The sequence below is a fragment of the Neofelis nebulosa genome, chromosome 13 (genome assembly GCF_028018385.1).
Source record: "Neofelis nebulosa isolate mNeoNeb1 chromosome 13, mNeoNeb1.pri, whole genome shotgun sequence".
In the NCBI taxonomy this organism is placed as follows: Eukaryota; Metazoa; Chordata; class Mammalia; order Carnivora; family Felidae; genus Neofelis; species Neofelis nebulosa.
This window is the reverse complement of record NC_080794.1, coordinates 34648587-34675722: the sequence shown is the minus strand read 5'-3', so window position 1 is coordinate 34675722 and position 27136 is coordinate 34648587. Positions and strand designations below refer to the sequence as shown.

The window sequence follows — 27136 nt, the reverse complement described above, 5'->3', positions numbered from 1 at the left end:
TGGAGATAATGATAATATGAATATGATGCAGTCCCTACCTCTCAAGAAATTTATATTCTATCCAAAGAAGAGTCTCTAAGGAAGAAGTGGTATTTGAGATGGACCTTGAACACTAAGATTCTAAAAGGCAGAGATGGGAGAGCTAGAAATATTTGAGAGCATTCTGTATGCTTTGCATAATAAACATGCAAAGAGCCCAATGGGCATAATTCCCAGTTTAGGCTTTTACTTACATCCTGCTTATTTAAGAAAGAAAAGGCATTACCTGCATGGAAAGCTGGGCATTCTGCAGGAGAGTCAAACAATATTTGATCCAGCATCTTGCTATTTCTCCTTTTCTTTGATGATAAAGCTCTGGCACATCTCCTTCAGCTTCAGTAGCTAAAAATCACATAACATGATTTATCTAAGTTAATGGTCACAATCGTAATTTGCATTGTGTATGACATTCTTTTTATACCACTTCTTCCTGAATTTAAGAGGAACAGATTCTCACTGAAGCAACAGGGAGGGAGAGGAGGGGGGGAACCCACCCAAAATTCCTACTACCAGAGGAAGTAGGAATAATCTCTGCTATTATTTTTGTATATTTCTTTCCAATTTTTTCTTATGTATTATCTGTAGGCAAAAACTAAGGTCACAATGTATATTCCATTTTGAATACAGCTTTTTTCCTTATATATTATACCACTAACATTTTACCCATATCTTATCAACTCTAACATTTTCAAGTACAGAATTATATAAAATTAAAGAGATGCTCCCTACTTTATATAACCATTCTTTTACTTCTGGGCATGCATTGTTTCCAATTCTTCTATAGCAAGCAAGTCTAAACAGAAAGATCTCTGTGCATAAATCTGTCTGAATTTTGGATTATTTCCTTAGGACAGATTCCTAGAAGGAGAATTTACTGGGTCAGAGTTTGTAACATCCTTTGTAATGTGAAGCAACATTTTCCACCACCATATTAGATTTAATGCAATATTACTATGAATCTGTGTACTTTCCTCTGTAGTCCACCTTTTCCCATCAACACGGTGTGCCACCAACACCAAGTAGAGCAAACCCAGTATCCAGCTCTCCAAGGAGAGAATCAAGTCACTACATCCCGTGCAACACAGAAACATGGCACTGAAACAAGTCACTGATGGTTTGATTATCTCCTTCAGATGAACATTTGTTTCAGCAGAAAAAGTAGTTTTTGTCTCCAACAGTAAAACTAAGGAAACAACGTACAGTCGATTCTCATTATCTGTGGTAGTCGTGTTCCAAGAAGTCACCATGAACACTGAATTAGCAAATGCTAAAACATTGCTCCTCAGGAAAATACACGGTTAGATTCCTTTGAGCTTCTGGTCGCATTTTTATTAACTGATTATTTTGACTGTGTTTCTGTTTAAAGATTCCTTATTTAATATATATTGTTGACTCATTAACATTGAACTCATAACCAACAGCACTACAACTTGTGCTAATACTGTCATTTCTCCATAAGGTCCATCACAGCCTTCATGTGCTTACGGACACTGGACAGCACTGTAGCACTCCATTTGGAGGCCATTTTAAACAGTGAAATCGCCAACAACAAAAAAAAACAACACAAAAATGTGAAAAATGGGGTTCCAAATAAAACCACAAAAAGGACATTTCTTTACTGTATGAGAGTTGAAACAAGAAGGCAGAGTGTTGCCTTGTTCAACATCAGCTAGGAATGTGCATCTCAGGTGACTCAAATGTCTGCAAATGATCACAGAAGTGCCCCAAGTACTGTGTTTGGGGTTACAAGTTAATCGTAGCCAGAGGTGAATTTGCGAGTTTGGAATCCATAAATAATGAGGACTGACTATACTTTGGAACTTGTACTTAGATATGAAGTCCTTTTTCTTTCTTTTTCAGAAATAGCTTGTAGATCTGGGTACTTGACTTCGTTAAGGTTTGGAAGGAAAAATTACCCGGTTGAAAATTTAGTAAAATGTGCTCAGGGGCCCTGTGTAAGTATGTTACTGATTTTATAATAATAAAAAGTACGAATTTTTTTTAATTGAGGTACAACTGACATATGACATTTTAGTTGAGCCTTGAACAACACAGGTTTGAACTGCACAGTCCTATTTATACATGAATTTTTTTAGTACAGTACTGTAAATGTATTTTCTCTTTCTTATGGTTTTCTGAACAGTTTCTTTACTCTGACTTATTTCATTGTAAGATTAGAGTATATAATACATACACAAAATATGTGTTAATTGTTATGGTAAGGCATCTGGTCAACAGTAAGCTCTTAGTGATTTAAGTTCTGGGGAGTCAAAAGTTACACATGGATTTTTAACTACACAGGAGATAGGCGCCCTGACACTCCACATTATTCAAGGATCAACTATAGTGTTACACACACAGAGATTTGATGTTTGTATGTACTGTGAAATGATCATTACAGTAAGTCTGGTTAATATTTATCACCATACACAATTCAGTTTTTCTTGTAATGAGACTATTTTTTTTAATGTTTATTTATTTATTTATTTTGAAAGAGAGAGAGAGTGCAAGCAGAGGAGGGGCAGGCAGAGAGAAAGAGAGAGGGAGAGAGAGAATCCCAAGCAGGCCCTGCACTGTCAGCTCTGAGCCTGACATAGGGCTTGAACTCTCGGCACACCAAGAGGTACATCTTTAAAGTCTTATTATAAGGGGTGCCTTGGTGGCTCAGCCCATTAAGCATCCAACTCCTGATTTTGGCTCAGGTCATGATCTCACGGTTTGTGAGTTTGGGCCACACATCGTGGGTTTGAGCTCCGCATTAGGCTCCCTGCTGACAACGCGGGGCCTACTTGGGATTCTCCCTCTCTCTCTGCCCCTCCCCTGCTCCCGCTATCTCTCAAAATAAATAAATAAGCTTAAAAAAAAAAGATATACCCTCTTAGCAACTTTCCAATACTCAATACAATATTAGCTATAGTCACCATGCTGTACATTACCATCCCATGACTTAATCATAATTGGAAGTTTATACCTTCCACTAAACAGGATTTTTTTCTCCTTCTTTTCCTGAATAATAATCTACTGTATATATACATCACGCTTCATTCATTCATTCATTCATTCAATTATGCCCAGGGACAGAATTTAGTGATTCATCACGTACATGTAACACCCAGTGCTCATCCCCACCGATGTTTTCCTTAATGCCCCTCACCCCTTTAGCCCTTGCCCCACCCAACACCCTGCCAGCAACCCTCGGTATATTCTCTGTATTTAAGAGTCTCTTACGGTTTGTCTCCCTCTGTTTTTGTATTATTTTTGCTTCTCTTCCCCTATGTTTATCTGTTTTGTTTCTTAAACTCCACATGAGTGAAATCATATGATATTTGTCTTTCTCTGACTTACTTAGCTTAGCATAATACACTGTCCATGCTGTTGTAAACGGCAAGATTTCATTCTTTTTGATTGCCACGTAATATTCCACTGAACATATATACCACATCTTCATTGTCCATTCATCAGTCAATCGACATTTGGGCTCTTTCCATATTTTGGCTATTATCAATAGTACTGCTATAAACATTGGAGTGCACGCGCCCCTTTGAATCAGCATTTTTGTATCCTCCGGATAAATACCTAGTAATTCAACCGCTGTGTTGTAGAGTAGTTCTATTTTTAATTTTTTGAGGAACCTCCACACTGTTTTCCAGAGTGGCTGCACCAGTTTGCATTCCCACCAGCAGTGCAAAAGGGTTCCCTTTTTTCCACATCCTCACCAACACCTGTGGTTGCCTGAGTTGTTAATTTTAGGCATTCTGATGGGTGTGAGGTGGTATCTCATTGTGGTTTTGATTTGTATTTCTCTGATGATGAGCTATGTTGAGCATTCTTTCATGTGTCTGTTAGCCATCTGGATGTCTTCTTTGGAAAAATGTCTATTCATGTCTTTTGCCCATTTCTTTAAAAAAAATTTTTTTTTTAATGTTTATTTTTGACAGAGAGAGAGAGAGAGACAGAGCATGAGCGGGGGAGGGGCAGAGAGAGAGGGAGACAGAATCCGAAGCAGGCTCCAGGCTCTGAGCTGTCAGCACAGAGCCCGACGTGGGGCTCGAACTCACATACTGCGAGATCATGACCTGAGCCGAAGTTGGATGCTCAACTGACTGAGCCACCCAGGCACTCCTCTTTTTTTTTTTTTTTTTTTTTTAATGTTTATTTATTTTTGAGACAGACAGAAAGTGAGCAGGGGAGGGGCAGAAAGAGGGAGACACAGAATCTGAAGAAGGCTCCATGCTCTAGGCTGTCAGCACAGAGCCCAATGTGGGGCTTGAACTCACGAACTATGAAATCATGACCTGAGCTGAAATCGAATGCTTAACTGACTGAGGTACCCAGGAGCTCCTGCCCATTTCTTCACTGGATTATTTGTTTTTTGGGTGTTGCATTTGGTAAGTTCTTTATAGATTTTAGATACTAACCCTTTATCTGATATGTCATTTGCAACGATCTCCCATTCCGTCGGCTGCCTTTTAGTTTTGCTGACTGTTTCCTTCACTGTGCAGAAGCTTTTTATCTTGCTGAGGTCCCAACAGTTCATTTTTGCTTTTGTTTCCCTTGCTTCTGGAGACATGTCAACTAAGAAGTTGCTGCAGCCAAGGTCAAAGAGGTTTTTGCTTGTTTTCTCCTCTAGGATGTTGACAGCTTCTTGTCTTACGTTCAGGTCTTCGTCCATTTTGAGTTTATTTTGGTGTATGATGTAAGAAAGTCGTCCAGGTTCATTCTTCTGCATGTCTCTGTCCAATTTTCCCAACACCATTTGCTGAAGAGACTGTCTTTTTTCCAGTGGATATTCTTTCCAGCTTTGTCAAATATGTTTGTGGGTCCATTTCTGGGTTCTCTATTCTTTTTTTTTTTTTTTTAATATATGAAATTTACTGTCAAATTGGTTTCCATACAACACCCAGTGCTCATCCCAAAAGGTGCCCTCCTCAATACCCATCACCCACCCTGCCCTCCCTCCCACCCCCCATCAACCCTCAGTTTGTTCTCAGTTTTTAACAGTCTCTTATGCTTTGGCTCTCTCCCACTCTAACCTCTTTTTTTTTTTTCCCCCTTCCCCTCCCCCATGGGTTTCTGTTACGTTTCTCAGGATCCACATAAGAGTGAAACCATATGGTATCTGTCTTTCTCTGTATGGCTTATTTCACTTAGCATCACACTCTCCAGTTCCATCCACGTTGCTACAAAAGGCCATATTTCATTTTTTCTCATTGCCACGTAGTATTCCATTGTGTATATAAACCACAATTTCTTTATCCATTCATCAGTTGATGGACATTTAGGCTCTTTCCATAATTTGGCTATTGTTGAGAGTGCTGCTATAAACATTGGGGTACAAGTGCCCCTATGCATCAGTACTCCTGTATCCCTTGGATAAATTCCTAGCAGTGCTATTGCTGGGTCATAGGGTAGGTCTATTTTTAATTTTCTGAGGAACCTCCACACTGCTTTCCAGAGCGGCTGCACCAATTTGCATTCCCACCAACAGTGCAAGAGGGTTCCCGTCTCTCCACATCCTCTCCAGCATCTATAGTCTCCTGATTTCTTCATTTTGGCCACTCTGACTGGCGTGAGGTGGTATCTGAGTGTGGTTTTGATTTGTATTTCCCTGATGAGGAGCGACGTTGAACATCTTTTCATGTGCCTGTTGGCCATCCGGATGTCTTCTTTAGAGAAGTGTCTATTCATGTTTTCTGCCCATTTCTTCACTGGGTTATTTGTTTTTCGGGTGTGGAGTTTGATGAGCTCTTTATAGATTTTGGATACTAGCCCTTTGTCCGATGTGTCATTTGCAAATATCTTTTCCCATTCCGTTGGTTGCCTTTTAGTTTTGTTGGTTGTTTCCTTTGCTGTGCAGAAGCTTTTTATCTTCATAAGGTCCCAGTAATTCACTTTTGCTTTTAATTCCCTTGCCTTTGGGGATGTGCCGAGTAAGAGATTGCTACGGCTGAGGTCAGAGAGGTCTTTTCCTGCTTTCTCCTCTAAGGTTTTGATGGTTTCCTGTCTCACATTCAGGTCCTTTATCCATTTTGAGTTTATTTTTGTGAATGGTGTGAGAAAGTGGTCTAGTTTCAACCTTCTGCATGTTGCTGTCCAGTTCTCCCAGCACCATTTGTTAAAGAGACTGTCTTTTTTCCATTGGATGTTCTTTCCTGCTTTGTCAAAGATGAGTTGGCCATACGTTTGTGGGTCTAGTTCTGGGGTTTCTATTCGATTCCATTGGTCTATGTGTCTGTTTTTATGCCAATATCATGCTGTCTTGATGATGACAGCTTTGTAGTAGAGGCTAAAGTCTGGGATTGTGATGCCTCCTGCTTTGGTCTTCTTCTTCAAAATTACTTTGGCTATTCGGGGCCTTTTGTGGTTCCATATGAATTTTAGGATTGCTTGTTCTAGTTTCAAGAAGAATGCTGGTGCAATTTTGATTGGGATTGCATTGAATGTGTAGATAGCTTTGGGTAGTATTGACATTTTGACAATATTTATTCTTCCAATCCATGAGCAGGGAATGTCTTTCCATTTCTTTATATCTTCTTCAATTACCTGCATAAGCTTTCTATAGTTTTCAGCATACAGATCTTTTACATCTTTGGTTAGATTTATTCCTAGGTATTTTATGCTTCTTGGTGCAATTGTGAATGGGATCAGTTTCTTTATTTGTCTTTCTGTTGCTTCATTGTTAGTGTATAAGAATGCAACTGATTTCTGTACATTGATTTTGTATCTGCAACTTTGCTGAATTCATGGATCAGTTCTAGCAGACTTTTGGTGGAGTCTATCGGATTTTCCATGTATAATATCATGTCATCTGCAAAAAGCGAAAGCTTGACTTCATCTTTGCCAATTTGGATGCCTTTGATTTCCTTTTGTTGTCTGATTGCTGATCTGGGTTCTCTATTCTTAAAAAAAATTTTTTTAATGTTTATTTATTTTTGAGAGAGAGAGACAGACAGAGTGTGAGCGGGGAAGGGGCAGAGAGAAAGGGAGACACAGAATCTGAAGCAGGCTCCAGGCTCCGAGCTGTTAGCACAGAGCCCAACACAGGGCTTTAACCCACAAACCATGAGATCACAACCTGAGCCAAAGTTGGACGCTTAACCGACTGAGTCACCCAGGTGCCCCTGGGTTCTCTATACTGTTCCATTGATCTGAGTGTCTGTTTCTGTGCCTACCATAGTGTCTTGATGATTACAGCTCTGTACTACAGCTTGAAGTCCAGAACTATGATGCCTCCAGCTTTGGTTTTCTTTTTCAGGATCGCTTTGGTTATTTGGGTCTTTTCTGGCTCCACATAAATTTTAGGATTGTTTGTTATAGCTCTGTGAAGAATGCTGCTGTTATTTTGATAGGGATTGCTACACCACATTTTCTTTATCCACTCATCCATCGATGGACGCTTAAGTTGTTTTCATGTCTTGGTGACTGTAAATAATACTGCAATAAACATGGAGGTGCATATATCTTTTCAAATTAGTGTTTTCTTTTTCTTTGGGTAAATACCCAGAAGTGGAATTACTGAACTATATGTTATTTCTATTTTTAATTTTTTGAGGAACCTCCATACTATTTTCCACAGTGGCTACACCAATTTACATTCCCATCAACAGTGCACAGGGTTCCCTTTTATCCATATCCTTGCCAACACCTGTTATTTCTTGTCTTTTTCGTAAAAGCCATTCTCCCAATTATGAGATAGTATCACACTGTGGTTTTGATGTGCTCAAATACACATGTTAACTGTGATTTTTAAGACTAAATAAAACACTATACTTAAAAAACTAGACATCTGGATAGATCACTTATGTAGTATTCCAACCAAAAATGTATAATCTGATTCTTTTTTTTAATGTTTATTTTCAAGAGAGCACACACGCACACACGCACGAGTGGGAGAGGAGCAGAGAGAGAGGAAGACAGAGGATCCAATGCAGACTTAGCGCTGACAGCAGAGAGCCTGATGTAGGGTTCGAACTCAGGAACTGAGAGATCATGACCTGAGCCGAGGTCGGACACTTAACCAATTGTGCCATTCAGGTGACCCTGTACTCTGATTCTTAGCCTAAGGAAACATCAAACACCAACTGATGGAAATCCAGTGTAATAACTGGCTTATATTTTTCAAAAATATCTGTGTGATGAAAGAGAAAGAAAGGCTGAGGAACTGTTCCAGATTAAAGGACAGTAAAGAAGGGCGCCTGGGAGGCTCAGTGGATTAAGTGGCTAACTCTTGATTTCAGCTCAGGTCATGATGTCACGGTTTGTGAGACTGAGCCCAGTGTCGGGCTCTGCACTGATAGCATGACGACTGCTAGGGATTTTCTCTCTCCTCTCTCTCTGTTCCTCCCCCACATGCATGTGCATGCATGCACACTCTATCAAAATAAATAAAATTTATTATTAAATTTTTTTAATGTTTATTATTTATTTTTGAAAGAGAAAGAGATAGAGTGCAAGCAGGGGAGGAGCAGAGAGGGAGACACAGAATCTGAAGCAGGCTGAAGGCTGTGAGCTGTCAGCACAGAGCCCAATGCAGGGCTCGAACTCACAAGCTTCGAGATCATGACCTGACCTGAAGTCGGACGCTTAACCGACTGAGCCACCCAGGTGCCCCTCAAAATAAATAAAATTTAAAAAAAATTTTTTTTAAAGGACAATAAAGAGATGTGACAATTAAATGCAATATGAAATCATGAACTAGATACTCTAATACTAGAAAAATTACCGTGAAAGTCATGACAGGGATAATTAATAAAATAGAAATATGCATTATAGAGAAAAGAACTGTATCAGTGTTACATTTCCTGTTCTATGAGTATGTAGGAAAATATTCCTAGGAAATATACACTAAAGTATTAAAGGAGTAAAGGAGCCTAATATTTGCAATCTTCTCTCAAATGGTTCTGAATGAAAAATAGAATGTGATTGCAAATGAGGCAACTATTAAAAACTGGTGAATTAAAAATTTTTTTATGTTCTATTTATTTTTGAGAGCAAGAGAGACAGACCACGAGCGGGTGAGGGGCAGAGAGAGAGGGATACACAGAATCCAAAATGGGATCCAGGCTCTGAGCTGTCAGCACAGAGCCCGACGCGGGGCTCAAACTCCTAGACCGCGAGATCACAACCTGAGCCGAAGTCGGACACTTAATCGACTGAGCCACCCAGGCGCCCCTAAAAATTGGTGAATTTAGAAGGGTATATGGCAGTTCTTTGTTCTGTTCTTGAATTTTCTAAAATTTAAAATGATTTCAAACTGTTTTTTAAAAGTTGTATAATAAAACATGCACATTATGAACTTACTGTCTTCTGTTGAGATCTTTCCAGTTTGACCAAAAATAACATTAGCAGCAGACAAACAGTGCCTGGCTTCCATAAAACATAGCTGTTGAGGAAATAAACAAGAGTAAATGCAATTATCACACAGCCTTATCTGCAATTAATACTTAAAGTCGTCTAGTACGGGAAAAGCTATAAAAACAGGTAAAAACCACTAAGGAGACCCTGTGTGGTTGCTGAACATTAAGACAGTAGATGACATGTTTCCTCTGGTTAAAAAGCTACCTAAAAGATTCAAGTAACAATGCCCAAACTCTTAATAATCATCCAAACTGGCTGCAAAACAACTCCTGATGGAAAGTTAGCTCTTTCAGGTTACCAGTAGGTACAACACAGGAGCGGCTACAATCCTAGACTTAGAATGTTCCAGACAGTCCTTCAGGTTCAGTCCACATAGCCAAAATGCCATGCATGATAAACTGTAGACCATTCACACCCTGTCAGAGGACTTGAACATTTAATTTTCTTAGAGATATCTTCATACATCCCGCCATTCAAAGGCAAAACGGGTAAGTTTTGATAGGAAGAGATTCCTGTCTTCTAGAATTTTTGGAATTTACATGTGATGAATGAGGGTTCCCACCAAGTTTTGAAGTTAACAGATTTCCACAGATGAACTTTATAGAACTGCTTTACCAACACACTTGAAGACTTCCTAATTCAAATCTGGGCATGGTAAAGTTCTCAAACACTTAGAGAAGATCTCCTTGTTAATATAAACACTTTGCATTTATCATGTAAGTCACAGGACCAACCCAGCAGAAATACAAAGTTAAAGTCCAACTTTTAGTTGGAAGCCACCCTCATTAATTAAATATCTAGTTCATATTAATAATACCTGATTTTGCTAAGAAGATTTTTAATGGTTGGCTAGGACTTTAAAATCTCAGCACAAAAGGCATCTCTCTATTATAGCAAATCAGAAGCCACCTTGCGAATAGCTGGGTACCACGTACAGTATTAGCCCAGCAACATCTATAGACCAAAATGAAGGTGTTAAACCTTGAAAACCCAAAGAAAGTTACAGTTTACATAAAGAAGCTTTAACTGTCCCTCTGCAATCCTTTACCCATCACTTCAGCTTTGTCCAGATTGCCTTCCTGCAAGCAACCACTGCTAGAACAGTGAGTGCCTTGTGCCCTCTAGGTGGCTGGTAAATGTGGGACTTTAGTACCTGCCAGGTATGGACATAAAGTAGCAAAACCTCATCACTGGAACCAGATGAAGATGAGAATGATATAAATGACAACTGCATTTTTTTGGTAAAAATGGTTCAAATCTCTGCAATATAAATCAGCTAGTTGTAACAAAAACTTATAAAACATTTTGGCTTAAAAAAAAAAGCACAGGGTGGGGGAGGTACTCATGAAAATTACTGCATGCTCCACATAAGCAATGCTTAACAACTTTAAATTTTTTATTACGCTTTAAATTAATATCTAGATATCTTAGTACTATTAATATTGATGGAGTTTTCTTAATTAAAATCACAGTGAGTATGTAGCTTTAAAGTTGCTAAACAAAACAAAGAAGGGGCCTCTGGAAGCTATTAAAAAAGGTGCCACAAGCAGAGGCACCGGATAACACTTTTGATGATGACCACAATGAAATGGATTCATGAGAGTTAGATTTAACCAAATGCTCCAATATATGCAATAGCGTTACTTACACGCTTGATCTTAGACCAAAGTCCTAGAAGCGATGCTGCAGTCACCATAGCCCTTTCTCGCCTGCTAATAGCTTTTCTGAATGAAATTCTGTGGGACAATACTTTAAACATAGGGCGCATTTACAGAACCAGCACTAACAAAAAGCTTAGAAAGGATAAAGGCCCAGTAAGGATACGGCAGCAGGTAACCAGAGAGATTTAAGAAGGAACTCTGATAAGCAAAGATTTACCAAAAGTTCAGAGTGAATTAGAAATACAAATAAAAGTAATTTCTATTCCTGAATATCTTATTGAGGATTAACAGAAAATCCGGCTGGGAAAGGTGGCTTAAAAGTGTTTTAGCATTAAAACTCTTAGGGACTAAAGGAATAAACAGACCAATTAAAAGTATACCAACATGGTTCTGAATAATTCTGATAAACAACCATGAAGCTCAAGTTTGTTCCTGTGGGATACTCCAGAAGAAATGTATCATAAAGAGCTACAACTCTGGAACTGAGTAGAGATATTTCCAACATGGAAAAATTACTACACAGGAGTTAATTCTAAAGAATAACTGAAATGCATCACATGCTTTTATCGAAGCCCACATTTAACAGTCAACTTCCTCAGACAAATCCTCATAGTTAACAGATTACCACTGCATAAAAATAAACTTTTATCTATCAGATAAAATCTGCAATTTAAGGTAACATCTCACTAGAATGAACTGATAGTGTGCTATATCAAAAAAGAATTGGTTTTAGGTAACATGTAATTTTTAGGGCTAGCAGCATGTAAGACAATGATAAAACTCAGTATTTTAAAATTCAAAAGGATTAATGCAACAGAAAGCTACAAAAGTTTACTATACTGGCAAACTGGGCTTTTTCTGTCCAGTTTATACCATAAAATAAAAGCTACCTGTTTTTAAAAGATGACATTTTCAAGGTACTACTCTCTCTCTCTCTCTCTGTCTAGTAGTATTTTTATACACACTATCAATAACTTTGTTAGATAACTATTTGAGAAGCTTACCTTATTGATGTAAAATTGTGACAAGGTAGCAGCATTAATAGCCCACTCTATAGGATGGTAGGCATTGTGTTCAAGTTGGCGTTTTAGGGTACTGTGACAATAATGAGCAGCCTTCTCAAACATTTCCATGTGCTGGTAGACTTGAGCCAAGTAATAGAGATTATGAGTATACACCTTCTCAAATCTATGAAGAAAAAGTGAATATTTGCGTAATGGTTTACATTTTATAAGGAACTTTCATATATATTTACTTGATCTTCTTACCAACCCTTTGAGTTGGGTATGGCTATTGTATCTATTTGACAGATAAGGAAAACAGAGCCTCCTATTTGAACAGGGTCACATATCTAGTAAGTAGTAAATGGAGGTTTTTAAATCCATCTCAGAAACCACATTCTATTACCTTCAGAGGGTCTCAAAAGAAAATACTGTGCTTTTTGAAATAATCATCTTATCTATACTATGTAGAATTACCTGTGAGGGCTAATTTCTGTATCTACTCACCTTTTTGATCTCTCTTGTTCAGCAAGTTTCTCTTCTTCAGGAAGAAAATGCTCAGTAGGATCAAGAGGAGGACTCCCAATCTACAATTAAAGAAAAACAAAACTCTGAAATTTTAAACTGTGAACACCAAGCGCCCTCTTCTGGAGAAACTGGAGAAATCAAAATTTTAAAAACCAGTATACTTCATTTTTTTTACTAGTTCATTTTCATGTTACCCAAGAAGTAATTTTCTTAACCATAAAATTTTAGAGTGTACTACAAGCTAACACTTGACAAAATTTTAACTGCTGTTGGAGGTAAACCTCAAATACACTAAAAAAAAAAAATTCTACCAATTTGCCTTTAGAGATGCATAATTCTTTTTAAAAATTTTTTTTAACATTTTATTTATTTTTGAGACAGAGAGAGAGCATGAACGGGAGAGGGGCAGAGAGAGAGGGAGACACAGAATCGGATGCAGGCTCCAGGCTCTGAGCCATCAGCCCAGAGCCCAACTCGGGGCTGGAACTCACGGACCGCGAGATCGTGACCTGAGCTGAAGTCAGACGCTTAACCGACTGAGCCACCCAGGCGCCCCTAGAGATGCATAATTCTTTAACTATTTTAAGTCTTAATTTTGTTTGGTAAAAAAAAGATCTCTTAAAAACCTACAAGGGTGCATGGGTGGCTCAGTCAGTTAAGCATCCAACTCTCGATATCGGCTCAGGCCATGATCTCACAGTTTGTGAGTTTGAGCCCCAAATCAGGTTCCATGTTGTCACTTGGGATTCTCTCTTTCTCTCTCTCTCTTCTCTCTCTCTCTCTCTCTCTCTCTCTCTCTCTCTCTCTCTCTCTCTCTCAAAAATAAGTAAGTAAAACATTTTTAAAAACCCAACAAATAAAAACCTACGTAAGTGGGATGTCTAGCTGGCTCAGTCAGTAGAGCACCCAACTCTTGATCTTGGGGTTGTGAGTCCAAGCCCCATGTTGGGTATAGAGATTGCTTAAAAATAAAATCTTAAGGGGCGCCTGGGTGGCTCAGTCGGTAGGCATCCGACTTCAGCTCAGGTCATGATCTCGCAGTTCATGAGTTTGAGCCCCGCGTCGGGCTCTGTGCTGATAGCTTGGAGCCTGGAGCCTGCTTCAGATTCTGTGTCTCTCTCTCTCTGCTCCTCCCCCACTCACACTCTGTCTCTCTTTACAAAATAAATAAACATTAAAAATAAATAAATAAATAGATAGATAGATAGATAAATAAATAAATAAATAAATAAATAAATAAATAAAATCTTTTAAAAAGCCAACTCCATAAGTAGCTGTGCTGACAGCTCAGGGCCTTCAGCCTTCTTCTGATTCTGTGTCTCCCTCTCTCTCTGCCCCTCCCCAACTCATGCTCGCTCGCTCTCTCTGACTCTCTCAAAAATAAACGTTAAAAAAAATTGTTTTAATGAATACAATAAACTGCTCAATAATGAAAATCAAATCAAAGTTTTAAATATTTGCTCCATTAATTTTTTTGAGAGAATAAGAAACATATACCGATTACCCACTTTCAATACAGAGACATTAAAACCAGTGATTCTATTGTTTACTGCCTTGGCCAAGTCACCCAATCTCTTGTGCTTCTGTTTCCTCATTTATAAAATTACCTCATAATTTCGTTATGAGGATTCAATGAGTTATTATGTGTAAATCACTTATGATGCCATCTTGAGCCTTCCAAAAAGCAGACCTACTTAACCTCTGCCTCATTCTACTTCTATGAGGATAGTCCCATCCTCAAGACCAGCCTTGCTTTAAAGTGAATTCACTAAACTCCAAATAGCAAAAATGTCTTCCATTTTTAAAAATGTGATTTTACATTCTGAATGTAAATGCTAAAAGTATCACAACTAGGGTTCCTAGAATTCACAGAAAGTAAAAATGGCTAAAACAGGAAGTAAGGCCCAAGGCACACACAATAGATAAGTAATTCTTCTAAGATCTCCTCAATAACTTTGAGGACTGTTTAATATGCTTACTCTTTTTTGATGGAAGGAATGAATGTATTATTTTCCATACCTACTTCACTGTTAGGACTACCACATGTCATATATAACCCTAAGTCAAAGCACTCTCTTCTCTGAATTAAAACACAGGTATAATTGAGTACAAAAAGAGTTTGATATATGTTTTATGTTCCATACTAATTTTTAATGAAATATTATAGGTGTTTGGTATCTTCACATTTTATTTAGTTATTTATTTTAATGTCTGTTTTTATTTTGAAGAGGGGAGGGAGAGAGAGAGAATCCCAAGCAGGCTCCAACCTGTCAGCATAGAGCCTGACATGGGGCTCAATCTCACAAACCGTGAGATCGTGACCTGAGCCGAAATCAAGTTGGACACTTAACCAACTGAGCCACTCAGGCACCCCAGGGAGCTTACATTCTAGTACTGAAGATGGGTGATAAACAAGATAAATCACTAAAATGAACCTTATGTTGGATAATGTTAAGTGTGAAGCAGAAAATAAAGTAGAAAAGGAGGACAGGAAGTGTTGGAGGGGTGGTCTGTAGCATTAACGGAGTGGCCAATGAGTCCTCACTGGATGGGAGACATGAGTCACGAGCTGAAGGGAATAAGTGAGTGAGCCAGGTAGATCCCAGAGGGAAGAGCAGTCTCAGCAGAGGAAACAGTTCAGTGCAAAGACCCTGAACCAGAAGCTTGTCTGGTGTGTTTCAGGAACAGCCAGAAGGCCAGTGTAGCTAGAGCACAACAAGACAGGAGACAACAGAAAAAGATAAAATTAGAGAAGTAATGGTAGCCAAATCAGATAATGTACTTGAAGTCTTCATAAGGTCTTTGGGGTCTACTCTGAATAAGATGGGAAAGCATTAGCAGACTCTGAGGGAAGCAGTGATGTGATATGATATGATGTAATCTCCCTTTGAACAGGCTGCAAACAGACTGAAGGAGGCCAGTTATGATACTACAGCAATAATCTTAGCAAGAGAGGGTGGTTGTTTGGATCAGGTAATAGCAGGGGATCTGATTCTAGATATAATTTAAAAGTGACGCTGGGACTCCTGGTTGGCTCAGTTGGTTAAGCGTCCCACTCTTGGTTTTGGCTCAGGTTATGATCTCACAGTACGGGCTCTGTACTGACAGTGAGGAGCCTACTTGGATTCTCTCTCTCTCTCTCCCCCTCTCTCAAAAATAAATAAATAAACTTAAAAAAAAAAAAGTGAAGCCAACAGGACTTGCTGTAGATTACACAGTGTGTGAGAAGAGGGATCTCCAAGGTTTAGGCCTCAGTAATTGGAAGAAAGAAGTTGGTATTTACAGCAAGGGAGGAGGAAAGAGGAAGGTTATCAGAAGCTCTATGTTAGTAGTTTTAGAGACAACTGCTCCTTAAAAAGTGCAAATGTCAAATCAGCAGTGGGACAGACAAGTCTGGAATTAAAGAGGTACAGACTAGAATATTATTGGGAGTCATCAGAGAAGAGATGATATTTAGAACAGAGGAATGAATGCAGGGGCACCTGGGTGGCTTAGCTGGTTAGCGTCCAACTCTGGATTTCGGCTCAGGTCTCAATCTCACAGTTTGTGAGATCAAGCCCTGCATCGGGCTGTGTGCTGACAGCACGGATCCTGCTTGGGATTCTCTCTCTCCCTCTCTCTCTCTGTACCACTTGCTATGCGCTCGCTCTTTCTCTTTCTTATTAAATAAACTAAAAAAAAAAAAAAAAAAGGAGGGGGGAATGGATGAAGATGGAAAAAGGAGATGTTCAAAGACTACACTCTGGGTACTCCAGTGTAGAGGCTGGGGAAATAAAGGGGAAGCCTCAAAGACTGAGAAGAAAAAGAGGTGAAAGGTAGGTAAAAAAAAGTGTTTCAAGGAAGAGAGACTAATTAACTGTGCCAAATGCTAGATTGATCAACTACATCAAATGCTACTGATAGGTGAAATAAGATGAGGACTAAAAATTTACCACTAATTTTAGAAACATATAAAGCACTGGTGAACTTGGTAAGACCTTGATTCTTTTTTTTTTCTTTTCTTTTTTCTTTTTTTCAGACAACACAAACACATTTATTTCAAATTTCTAGGAAATTTTGAAAAAATACCAGATACCAATGCTTTATGCATGCTCAGGGACAGCTTATAAATACTCCACTCAATGAAATCTTAGCACAAATGTACATTTGTGAAAAGAAACTGGCAAAATCCACTTCTTGCCATTCAACTTGTCACACGGTAATTTTTATTTTTTTAATGATTTTTTAAAGTTTATTTATTTATTTTGAGAGAGAGAGAGCATGAGCAGGGCAGGGACAGAGAGAGAGGGAGAGAGAGAACCCCAAGCAGGCTCTGCACCAGCAAGGCAGAGCCTGACACAGTCCTCAAACCCACAAACCATGGCCTGAGCAGAAACTAAGAGTTGGATGTCTAACGGACTGAACCACCCAGGTGCCCCCATCAGTTGTAATTTTTAAGTATGACGGTCACATTGGGAAAATGAAATAAACACAGTAAAATAAACTATACAAAGGCAAAGTAGAATAACAAAAAATATTTTACTAAAACGTAAGATTTACAGAAGTTTCCAGATAAGCCATACAAAATGGTCACAAGCTTTTTCTTGAAGGAAGGATTCTACACTTGACAGCAAAGTCAGTGTTATTAGTGAGAGCTGTGATGTTTGTTTAATGTCCCCATTTTGTTTCAAACCATCAAGTTTGTCCATCTACTTGGCTAGAGAGCATATTCTAAAGAACTGGTTAGCTGCTTTTAACCAATGCAAGTAGATCACCATAAAAGGGGGAAAGGAGCCCATAGAATTGAAGTAAAACTACTTCTTCCCCTCAAAAAAAAAAAAATAATAATAATAAAAACACCCACACCCCTGCAGCTAACCAAGACAACTACCTTCAGTCATAGTGCTTTATACTTAAACCACGACAGGGGAAATGAATAAAAGCAGAAAGGGGCCAATGCTATTAAGTGTTTCACAATAATTGAGATCATACTTCTAGCTTCTATTCATGTTTTACAACAGTGAATCAGGACAAAACACAGATTTACTAAAGTGCATTTAATCACCAAAGGACTAAAGATGTCTGGGCTTTTATTCTGTAATGTTCCTAAGACTGTGTACATTAAATGCAAACAAAAAAGGAAGAAGTCTTGACAGAAGAGGAGAAGTGATGCACACTTGATGATCAGATCAACTTTAAATATTATTCATGGCACACAGCCTAGTCCATGCTCTAGCTGTTTCTATGGCTTGGGCTTCATTGGTCTTCCACTGCTCTGCTACATCCTTGCTAATGCATCACCTGGATTGGGAGCACTTAACAAGGCCGAGATCAACAGCAGAACCGTGCAGATCTGCAGTAGAGGGGACCACTTATCTTTCAAAATATCTAAACATATTCTTCCAATTTGTCTACATTAGGATGATAAATTTTGGTCACGAAACACACTTTAGGGGCTGCCAATGGGTATTCTTCTGGAAGGAATAGTTCAAGTTTAAAAGTCCCTCCCTCAAAAGGAAAACCCTGGGGCCAGCAATGACCACATGAAAATAACGAGCACTGCTGTCATCTCGTTCTGCTCTAATGCCAGGGACTGTTTCCTCCAGCAAACGCTGGGTTTCCTTGATAATCCTGTGGGGCAGCCCGACCATCTTGTCAGATTGCAAGTTTGGCCTCTGGTCTCGACACTGGCTCTGCTCACCTCACACACGAGTGTTAAGATTTTATTTTTAAGTAATCTCTACACCCAATGTTGGGCTCGAACACACAGCCCAGAGATCAAGAGTCACATGCTCTACTGACTGAGCCAGATGCCCCAAAAAGACATTAACTCTTAACTCTGAATGCGAGAAACCTCAAAATATCTGGTTATTTAAAGGACTGCTACACATACTCTCAAAACAAAATTAACTAAAATCCATTTTAATTTTAACGTGTTTTGTTTTTTGTTTTTTTTTTAATTTATTTTTGGGACAGAGAGAGACAGAGCATGAACGGGGGAGGGTCAGAGAGAGAGGGAGACACAGAATCGGAAACAGGCTCCAGGCTCCGAGCCATCAGCCCAGAGCCTGACGCGGGGCTCGAACTCACGGACCGCGAGATCGTGACCTGGCTGAAGTCGGACGCTTAACCGACTGCGCCACCCAGGCGCCCCAAATCCATTTTAATTTTAGAAGACTGCCAACACACCAGGGGTGCCTGGGTGGCTCAGTCAGTTGAGTGTCCAACTCTTGGAATCAGCTCAGGTGATGATCCCAGGGTTGTGGATGGAGCCCTGAGATGGGCTCCACACTGAGCATGGAGCTTGCTTACGACTCTCTCTCTTTCCCTCTGCCCCTAAGCTCACGCTCACGTGCTCTTTCTCTCTCTCTAAAAAGGAAGACTGCCAACATTTTAAAAACTTAGGCATTTTTTAGAGCAGTTTTAGGTTCACAGAAAAGTTAAGCTGTTGATACAGATTCCCCATATACTCCCTTGCCTGCACACATGTCAATTTTTAGTAGGTAAAATTTGGTAAGGAATGGAAGGTAACACAATGATTTGCCCCCTCTTCAGGGCTGTGACCCTCTACAGTAAAAGTTTTCCGTCTCTGCTCCCTGGAGCCCTAGAAGTTCTTTTGTACTACCGCAGTAGGGAGATAGGGAGGTATCTGTAATGGACTGAGCTGACGGTACTGCTGACCTGCTTACCACAGTGGCGCAAGAGTTTTTTTACAAATTGCATTTCAAAAGGGTTTCACAGGTAGGAAAAAAAATCACTGAAAACCTTTCTCTGAAGCAGTGGTTCTCAAAGTGCAGTACCTGACCAGCGGCATCAACATCACCTGGCCTTGTTAAAAATGCAAATTCTCAGGCCCCAACCAAGACCTACTGAAAAGTCTGGAAGTGAGTATTCTGTTTTTAACAGCCCTCCAGAGCCCTCCACACTGATGCATGCTGAAATCTGAAAACCAGTGCCACAAAGATTTCAGATACTTAAGTAGTTGTTTGCTTTCCTTTAAGCACTCCTATTCTCAGTGGAAATCAAAATAGAATTTTTAGATTATAAATAAAAATATGCCAACATCAGTATTTTAGGATAAATCAGAATATTTCCTGTACAATTATATTTGGATTAAGACTGCCATTAGATCCTAACTAAAGATTATTTTTAAGAACCCTGAAGTCTTTAATATAAAATAATTTCAGCTATTAGGTGACCACCTAGACAGCTCTATACAGAGGTCCTCGAGTATACTGCAATCATGTACTAATAATGGAAGTGAGGAATAAAAGCCTTCAATTCTTGACTAGTTCCTATAAAAATCTAAAATGTACGTGACAGGGGCATCTGGGTGGCTCAGTCAATTAAGCATCCCACTCTCGGTTTTGGCTCAGGTCATGATCTCACGGTTCATGGGTTTGAGCCCTGCATCAGGCTCTGTGCTGCCAGCTTAGGATTCTCTCTCTCCCTCTCTTTGCCTCTCCCCTACTCACTATCTCTCTCTCTCTTAAAATAAATAAACATTAAAAAGAAGACATGTCATTAAAAATATATAAAAATAAACATTTTTTAAAATTATGATATACAACATACCTCTTTCATATACTGGTTATACAGTGCTTCTGATGATTCTAGGTATGCCTGTGCAGTTTCAATTTCTTCTCTTTCAGACCACAAGATACCTAGGTTATTCTGGAAAATAAAGAAAAGAGAAATAATGACAACATAAATCTTCCAATTAGAGTAACTTTCATAGTTTCTTTTCTTTTCTTTTTTTTTTTTTTTAACGTTTATTTACTTTTGAGACAGAGAGAGACAGAGCATGAACAGGGGAGGGGCAGAGAGAGAGGGAGACACAGAATCCGAAGCAGGCTCCAGGCTCTGAGCCATCAGCCCAGAGCCCAACGTGGGGCTCGAACTCACGGACCGCGAGATTGTGACCTGAGCTGAAGTCGGATGCTTAACCGACTGAGCCACCCAGGCGCCCCAAACTTTCATAGTTTCAAAGTCAGTATTTACCTATCAAATAATACTAGAGTCAGATTAACAATGAATTAATTACTCATAATAATACTGTCCTATGTAGTGTGGTAGACAGCCACTAAGATGAATCCCCAATGATTCTCCTAACATTCATGCCCTCATATAATCTCTTTCTCTTAGGTATGGGCTGAATTTAGTGGCTTTCTTCTAACAAAAGTAAAGGGAAGTCCATTCCAAGATTAGATTACAAAGCATCACGGTTCTATCTTCTATCCCTCTTGCTTGTTCTCTCTGAGGGAAGCCGACCACATGTTGTGAGCCACCCTATGGACAGACGCATGTGGCAAGAACTGAGGGAGGTCAACAGCCAGCAAGGAACTGAGGTCTTCGGACCAACAATCTGTAAGGAACTGAAACTGAATCACACCAACAACCATGTGAATGAGCTTACAAGTGGATCTCCCCAAGCTGAGCCTTCAAGTGCAGCTTCAGCAGGCAAATAATCTGATGAGAGACCTTACACAGAGGAAACCAGCAAAGCCATGCCTAGATTCCTGATATAAGTTTGTTGTTTCAAGCTGCTAAATTTGGGGGTAAAATGTTACCTAGGTAATAATATACATAGAGACAAAGATGAGCCAGACACATAAAATGCTTTCAAAATATCTACAATCTCTTCCACGGACCTCTCTAAAAAGGAGTATCCCAACAATTACTGGTTGGTTGAAGCCTGAAGTAAGAGTGATGAGCTCTTAAATTCCAACAATTAAAATTATATGGTATGAAAATCTGAAGATGCTATTATACTTTCATTATTAGTTAAGTCAACATTCCTAATGTTTACCATTTCAAACAACAAAATGTTTGTTTATATTTTCCAAAGTTCTTAAAATTACATAGCTTTATAGGGGCACCTGAGTGGCTCAATCAGTTAAGCGTCCGACTTCGGCTCAGGTCATGACCTCGCAGTTTGTGGGTTCGAGCCCTGCGTTGGACTCTGGGCTGACAGCTCAGAGCCTGGAGCCTGCTTCCGATTCTGTGTCTCCCATTCTCTCTCTGCCCCTCCCCTGCTTGTGCTCGCTCTCTCTCTCTCTCTCTCTCTCAAAAATAAACATTTAAAAAATTAAAGCAATCCCTATCAAAATAACACCAGCATTCTTCACAGAGCTAGAACAAACAATCCCAAAATTTGTATGGAACCAGAAAAGACCCCAAATAGCCACAGCAGTGTTGAAAAAGAGAAACAAAGCAGGAGGCATCACAATTCCAGACTTCAAACTGTATTACAAAGCTGTAATCATGAAGACAGTATGGTACTGGCACAAAAACAGATACTCAGATTAATGGAACAGAATAGAGAACCCAGAATGGACCCACAAACATATAGCCAACTAATCTTTGACAAAGCAGGAAAGAATATCCAATGGAATAAAGACAGTCTCTTCAGCAAATGGGAAAACTGGGCAGCAACATGCAGAAAAATGAACCTGGACCACTTTCTTACACCATACACAAAAATAAACTCAAAATGGATGAAAGACCTAAATGTAAAACAGGAAGCCATCAAAAGCCTAGAGGAGAAAGCAGGCAAAAACATCTTTGATCTTGGCCGCAGCAACTTCTTACTCAACACGTCTCTGGAGGCAAGGGAAACAAAAACAAAAATGAACTCTTGGGACCTTATCAAAATAAAAAGCTTCTGCACAGTGAAGGAGACAATCAGCAAAACTAAATGGCAACCAACGGAATTGGAGAAGATATTTGCAAATGACATGTCAGATAAAGGGTTAGTACCCAAAATCTATAAAGAACTTAGCAAACTCAACACCCAAAATACAAATAATCCAGTGAAGAAATGGGCAAAAGACACTTGCTTTAATTGTTTTAATAGACACTTCTCCAAAGAAGACATCCAGATGGCCAAGCGACACATGAAAAAATGTTCAACATCACTCATCATCAGGGGAAAATACAAATCAAAACCACAATGACATACCACCTCACACCTGTCAGAATGGCAATGGCTAACATTAACAACTCAGGCAACAACAGATGTTGGCAAGGATGTGGAGAAAGAGGATCTCTTTTGCACTGCTGGTGGGAATGCAAACTGGTGCAGCCACTTTGGAAAAGAGTATGGAGGTACCTCAAAAAATTAAAAATAGAACTACCCTACGACCGAGCAATTGCACTACTAGGTATTTATCCAAGGGATACAGGTGTGCTGTTTTGAAGGGGCACCCCAGTGTTTATAGCAGCACTATCAACAATAGCCAAAGTGTGGAAAGAGCCCAAATGCCTACTGATGGATGAATGGATAAAGAAGATGTGGTATATATATACAATGGAGTATTACATGGTAATCAAAAAGAATGAAATCTTGCCCTTTGCAACTACATGGATAGAACCAGAGGGTATTATGCTAAGCAAAATTAGTCAGAAAAAGGCAAATATCATATGACTTCATGCATATGAGGAATTTAAGACACAAAACAGATGAACATAAGGGAAGGGAAGCAAAAATAATATAAACACAGGGAAGGGGACAAAACATAAGAGACTCTCAAAGATAGAGAACAAACAGAGGGTTACTGGAGGGGTTGTGGGAGTGGGGGGAAGGGCTAAATGGGTAAGGGGCATTAAGGAATCTACTCCTGAGCACTATATGCTAACTGGAATGTAAATTAAAAACTAAAAATAAATAAAAAGGAAAGAAAAAATTTTTTGTAATTATATAGCTTTATAATTATATCCACCCAATCAAAGATGCCTCATTTATAATGTCTTTTCTTGTATTGATCACTTCCTTTTGAGTTGAGCACTTCCTTTTGATTTCCATAGCACCAACTTCTTTCTGCAATCATGAAGGTGCTAAGGAGAAACTGATTAGATACAAGGTTATATCTTTTTTTTTTAAGTAGGCTTCACACCCAATACAGAGCCCAATGTGGGGCTTGAACTCACAACCCTAAGATCAAGCCCTTAAGCTGAGATCTAGAGTTGTATGCTTAACCGACTGAGCCACCCAGACGCCCTGACACAGGTTATATCTTAAATAACACTGTGAAAACAAAGCCAGTGTGTCCCCTGCTACATGACTATACTATCAGGCTTTCTACAGGGCAATTAGTCAGAACTCAAGACTGGATGCCTAGCTTCCCTTTAGACAAGAGTTATACTGTCTCTCATCCCTTGGGGCTTCAGACACAAGGAATACTTCTGATACTTCTACCACCTTTGGCTACTACCCTAGGAAAGGGATATATAGGAAAGTACGTATAAGAAAAGTATAAAGAAGCAGGGGTGGTTTTGTTTTTTTTTTTTTAAATAAAATGTTAATGCAGATTCTTAACCTGGGGCCCATGGGCCCATCCATGAAGAAAAGTTCAGAATCTAGAATAACTCCTTCTGTGAAAAAAAAAAAAAAAAAAGAAAAGAAAAAAAGAAAAAGAAAAAGAAAAGAAAGAAAAATTCAGAGTCTATGAACATGGATGGCAAAACACGACAAACGTATTTCACTGTGTTCTAAAATTTGGCATTTCTTTTCATTATAAATGCAGGAAACAAAATGCAACAGTATTATAATACCTGAGATTTTGTGACCTACAGAATTGAAAATTTTTCATGTGCAGATAGTTCAAACATACCATCTACATTCTCTACTACATTAAAATTATGGGAGTTATCAAATAACTCATTAGATATTTAATGTGGGAATTGGGGCGCCTGGGTGGCGCAGTCGGTTAAGCGTCCGACCAGCCAGGTCACGATCTCGCGGTCTGTGAGTTCGAGCCCCGCGTCAGGCTCTGGGCTGATGGCTCGGAGCCTGGAGCCTGTTTCCAATTCTGTGTGTCTCCCTCTCTCTCTGCCCCTTCCCCGTTCATGCTCTGTCTCTCTCTGTCCCAAAAATAAATAAAAAACGTTGAAAAAAATTTAAAAAAAAAAAAAAAAAGATATTTAATGTGGGAATAAAGAAACATATATAATGCATTCTTAAAAAATATTTCAATAAACTTCTATATTATCAGTTTCTTTTATACTCTTTACAGTTTATGCTATGCATTTAAAATCATTATTCTGGGGGCGCCTGGGTGGCTCAGTCGGTTAAACGTCCGACTTCAGCTCAGGTCACGATCTCGCGGTCCGTGAGTTCGAGCCCCGCGTCGGGCTCTGGGCTGACCGCTCAGAGCCTGGAGCCTGCTTCCGATTCTGTGTCTCCCTCTCTCTCTGCCCCTCCCCCATTCATGCTCTGTCTCTCTCTGTCTCAAAAATAAATAAACGTTAAAAAAAATTTTTTTTTAAATCATTATTCTGTTTTATGAAACACAGATTTCACTAGACCGCAAAAGGGGCACATGGCACAAAAAAGTGTTTAAAAACCCTACAGCTTAAAGGTGACTTGATCGTTACTCTGGAATACAGCAGACCTCTGGTCTTCTGGCTTCATATAATGTATGTATTCTATAATTTTTTTAGGTGAAGTGATCAGTCCTCAGTAATTGACACTGTAGGTCACAGGGATAACGTACTGAGATTAGACAGTTCTCTCTTCTTTATTACTTATAAAGTCCTTTGCAGGACACTGGAGAAATCTGAAGGGCTCTGGCACACTGATTATTTACTTTACTGATTATTCTGCTCACCCAGGCTCAGAGAATATAATCTCCCTTAATATTCATTCTCTCATCTTAGAAATGGATCCACAAGTCACCTTGTCTAATTCTCTAGTTCAACTTATTTTTCCTGACAATAGTCATCGAGAAACTCCATTTAGCCATGACACCACTAAGCCTAACCCCAGCATACTATATATCTTGCCTAGACATCAAATCTCACCTAGAGATTTACTAGTACCAAGAACTAGTTGGCCACACCTATTCTGATGAATGGTCATGTATTTAACCTGCTAGATGCATGGTAGCCTGTGCCACAGAAAGCAGTGACTCTGGTGTGTGATAAAGAGAACCCTAGCGTGTGTCTAGAAATGACTAAGGTTTTTCTTTTCTTTTTTTTCTTTTTTAAGGTTTTTCTTTTCAACTATAACCTGCTTGAGATCTTGAAGGACCATGCAACAGATCTGGAATTGATCTGATTTTTCAAAATTAATAGTGTTAGTGTTTTGCAATTCTTTTTATTGAGATATAACTGACACATGTTAGTGGGGTTTTTTTTTAAATGTTTATTCCACAAAGATAATTACTATTGACATTCTACATAAATTATGTTTAAATATAAATCCTAAAATACACAAGAAACTATTATATCATTTAGAGCATCATCATGTTCTTGCCTCAGGATACCAGACTAGGTAGGAAAAAAGTTAGATATAAAATAAAAACAGCTAAAGAGGTATTACCGGTAAATTCTACCAAGCATGTAAGGAAGAAATAATACTAACTCTACACAACTTCTTCCAGAAGACTAGAGGAAAGAACGCTTTCCATCTCATATTAAGCCAAAGACATAACAAGAAAACCATAGCCTGATATCCTTCATGAACACTGATACAAAAAATTATTGAAATTGTAGCAAATTGAGTCCAATACATAAAAAGGGTAATACTTCACCCAAGTTTTACTTGGTACAAACTCCAAGTGGAGTTTATCACAGGAAGGAAAGGTTGGTTTTAACACCAGAAAATCAATCAAGGTTATTCACCATATTAACAGACTAAAAAAGAAAAAAAAAAAAAAAAGAATGTCTCAGACACAGGGATGAAATAATGCTGCAGAGTGAAAGAAATCAGACCAAAAGAAGAGTATACACTCCACGATTCCATTATGAAATTCTAGAAAATGTAGGGAAGGGACCAACGAGAAGGGAAAGAGAATAAAGGAGGCAGAGAGGGATCACACAGGAGCACAGGAAACCTGTAGTGATAGTGGATATAGTCAATATGCTGATTGCACCAAGTGTTTCATCGGTATATACATATGTCAAAATTCATCAAATTGTACACTTTAGATATGTACAGTTTATTGTAGGTCAGTTATACCTCAATAAAGCTACACACACACACACACACACACACACACACACACACACACACACAGCATGTTCTTTATACATATATATCCTGGGAGTGGGGGAGAATAATCTACCAATTTGTTAGGGAATTTACCAAAGTGAAGTAGTTAAATTTCACTCAAGATGAGGAGTACCTGGCTGGCTCAGTGGGAAGAGTACGCAACTCTCCATCTAAGGGTCATGAATTCAAGCCCCACGTTGGGTGTGGAGGCTACTTAAAAAAATTTTTTTTAATTAAAAAAAAAAAAAAAACATGATAATGCAAGTATATATTGCTGATAGCAAGAATTGCAGGGACGCCTGGGTGGCTCAGTCACTTGAGTGTCGGACTCTTGGTTTTGGCACAGGTCTCATGGTTTGTGGATTTGAGCACAGAGCCTGCTTGGGATTCTGTCTCTCCCTCTCTCTGCCCCTCCCCTGTTCATGCTCTCTCTCTCCCAAATTAAATAAACTTAATTTTTTTTTAAACTAGAAGAAAGCCTGGAGAAAAATCATTCTTAAAGGCATCAGAACTCAGCAAAGATAGAAAGGGATAGTCTCTTTTAATAATCTAATGTGGATCCAGGTTTTGTATTTTTG

General features: G+C 39.0%; 1 protein-coding gene and 1 pseudogene across 1 annotated transcript in view; both read right to left on the bottom strand.

The window, feature by feature from the left end:
* KIFBP (kinesin family binding protein) overlaps positions 1–27136 on the bottom strand; it is a 37872-nt gene that overhangs the window by 6269 nt on the left and 4467 nt on the right. Inside the window, exons 2-6 of the mRNA XM_058696541.1 lie at positions 20141–20239; positions 12566–12645; positions 12062–12245; positions 9340–9421; positions 266–381 (exon numbers count right to left, since the gene is read on the bottom strand). Of these exons, the coding sequence (XP_058552524.1) occupies positions 266–381; positions 9340–9421; positions 12062–12245; positions 12566–12645; positions 20141–20239 (561 nt within the window). The remainder of the gene's footprint in view (positions 1–265; positions 382–9339; positions 9422–12061; positions 12246–12565; positions 12646–20140; positions 20240–27136) is intronic.
* On the bottom strand, positions 17086–18439 carry LOC131492764 (ubiquitin-conjugating enzyme E2 N-like; annotated as a pseudogene).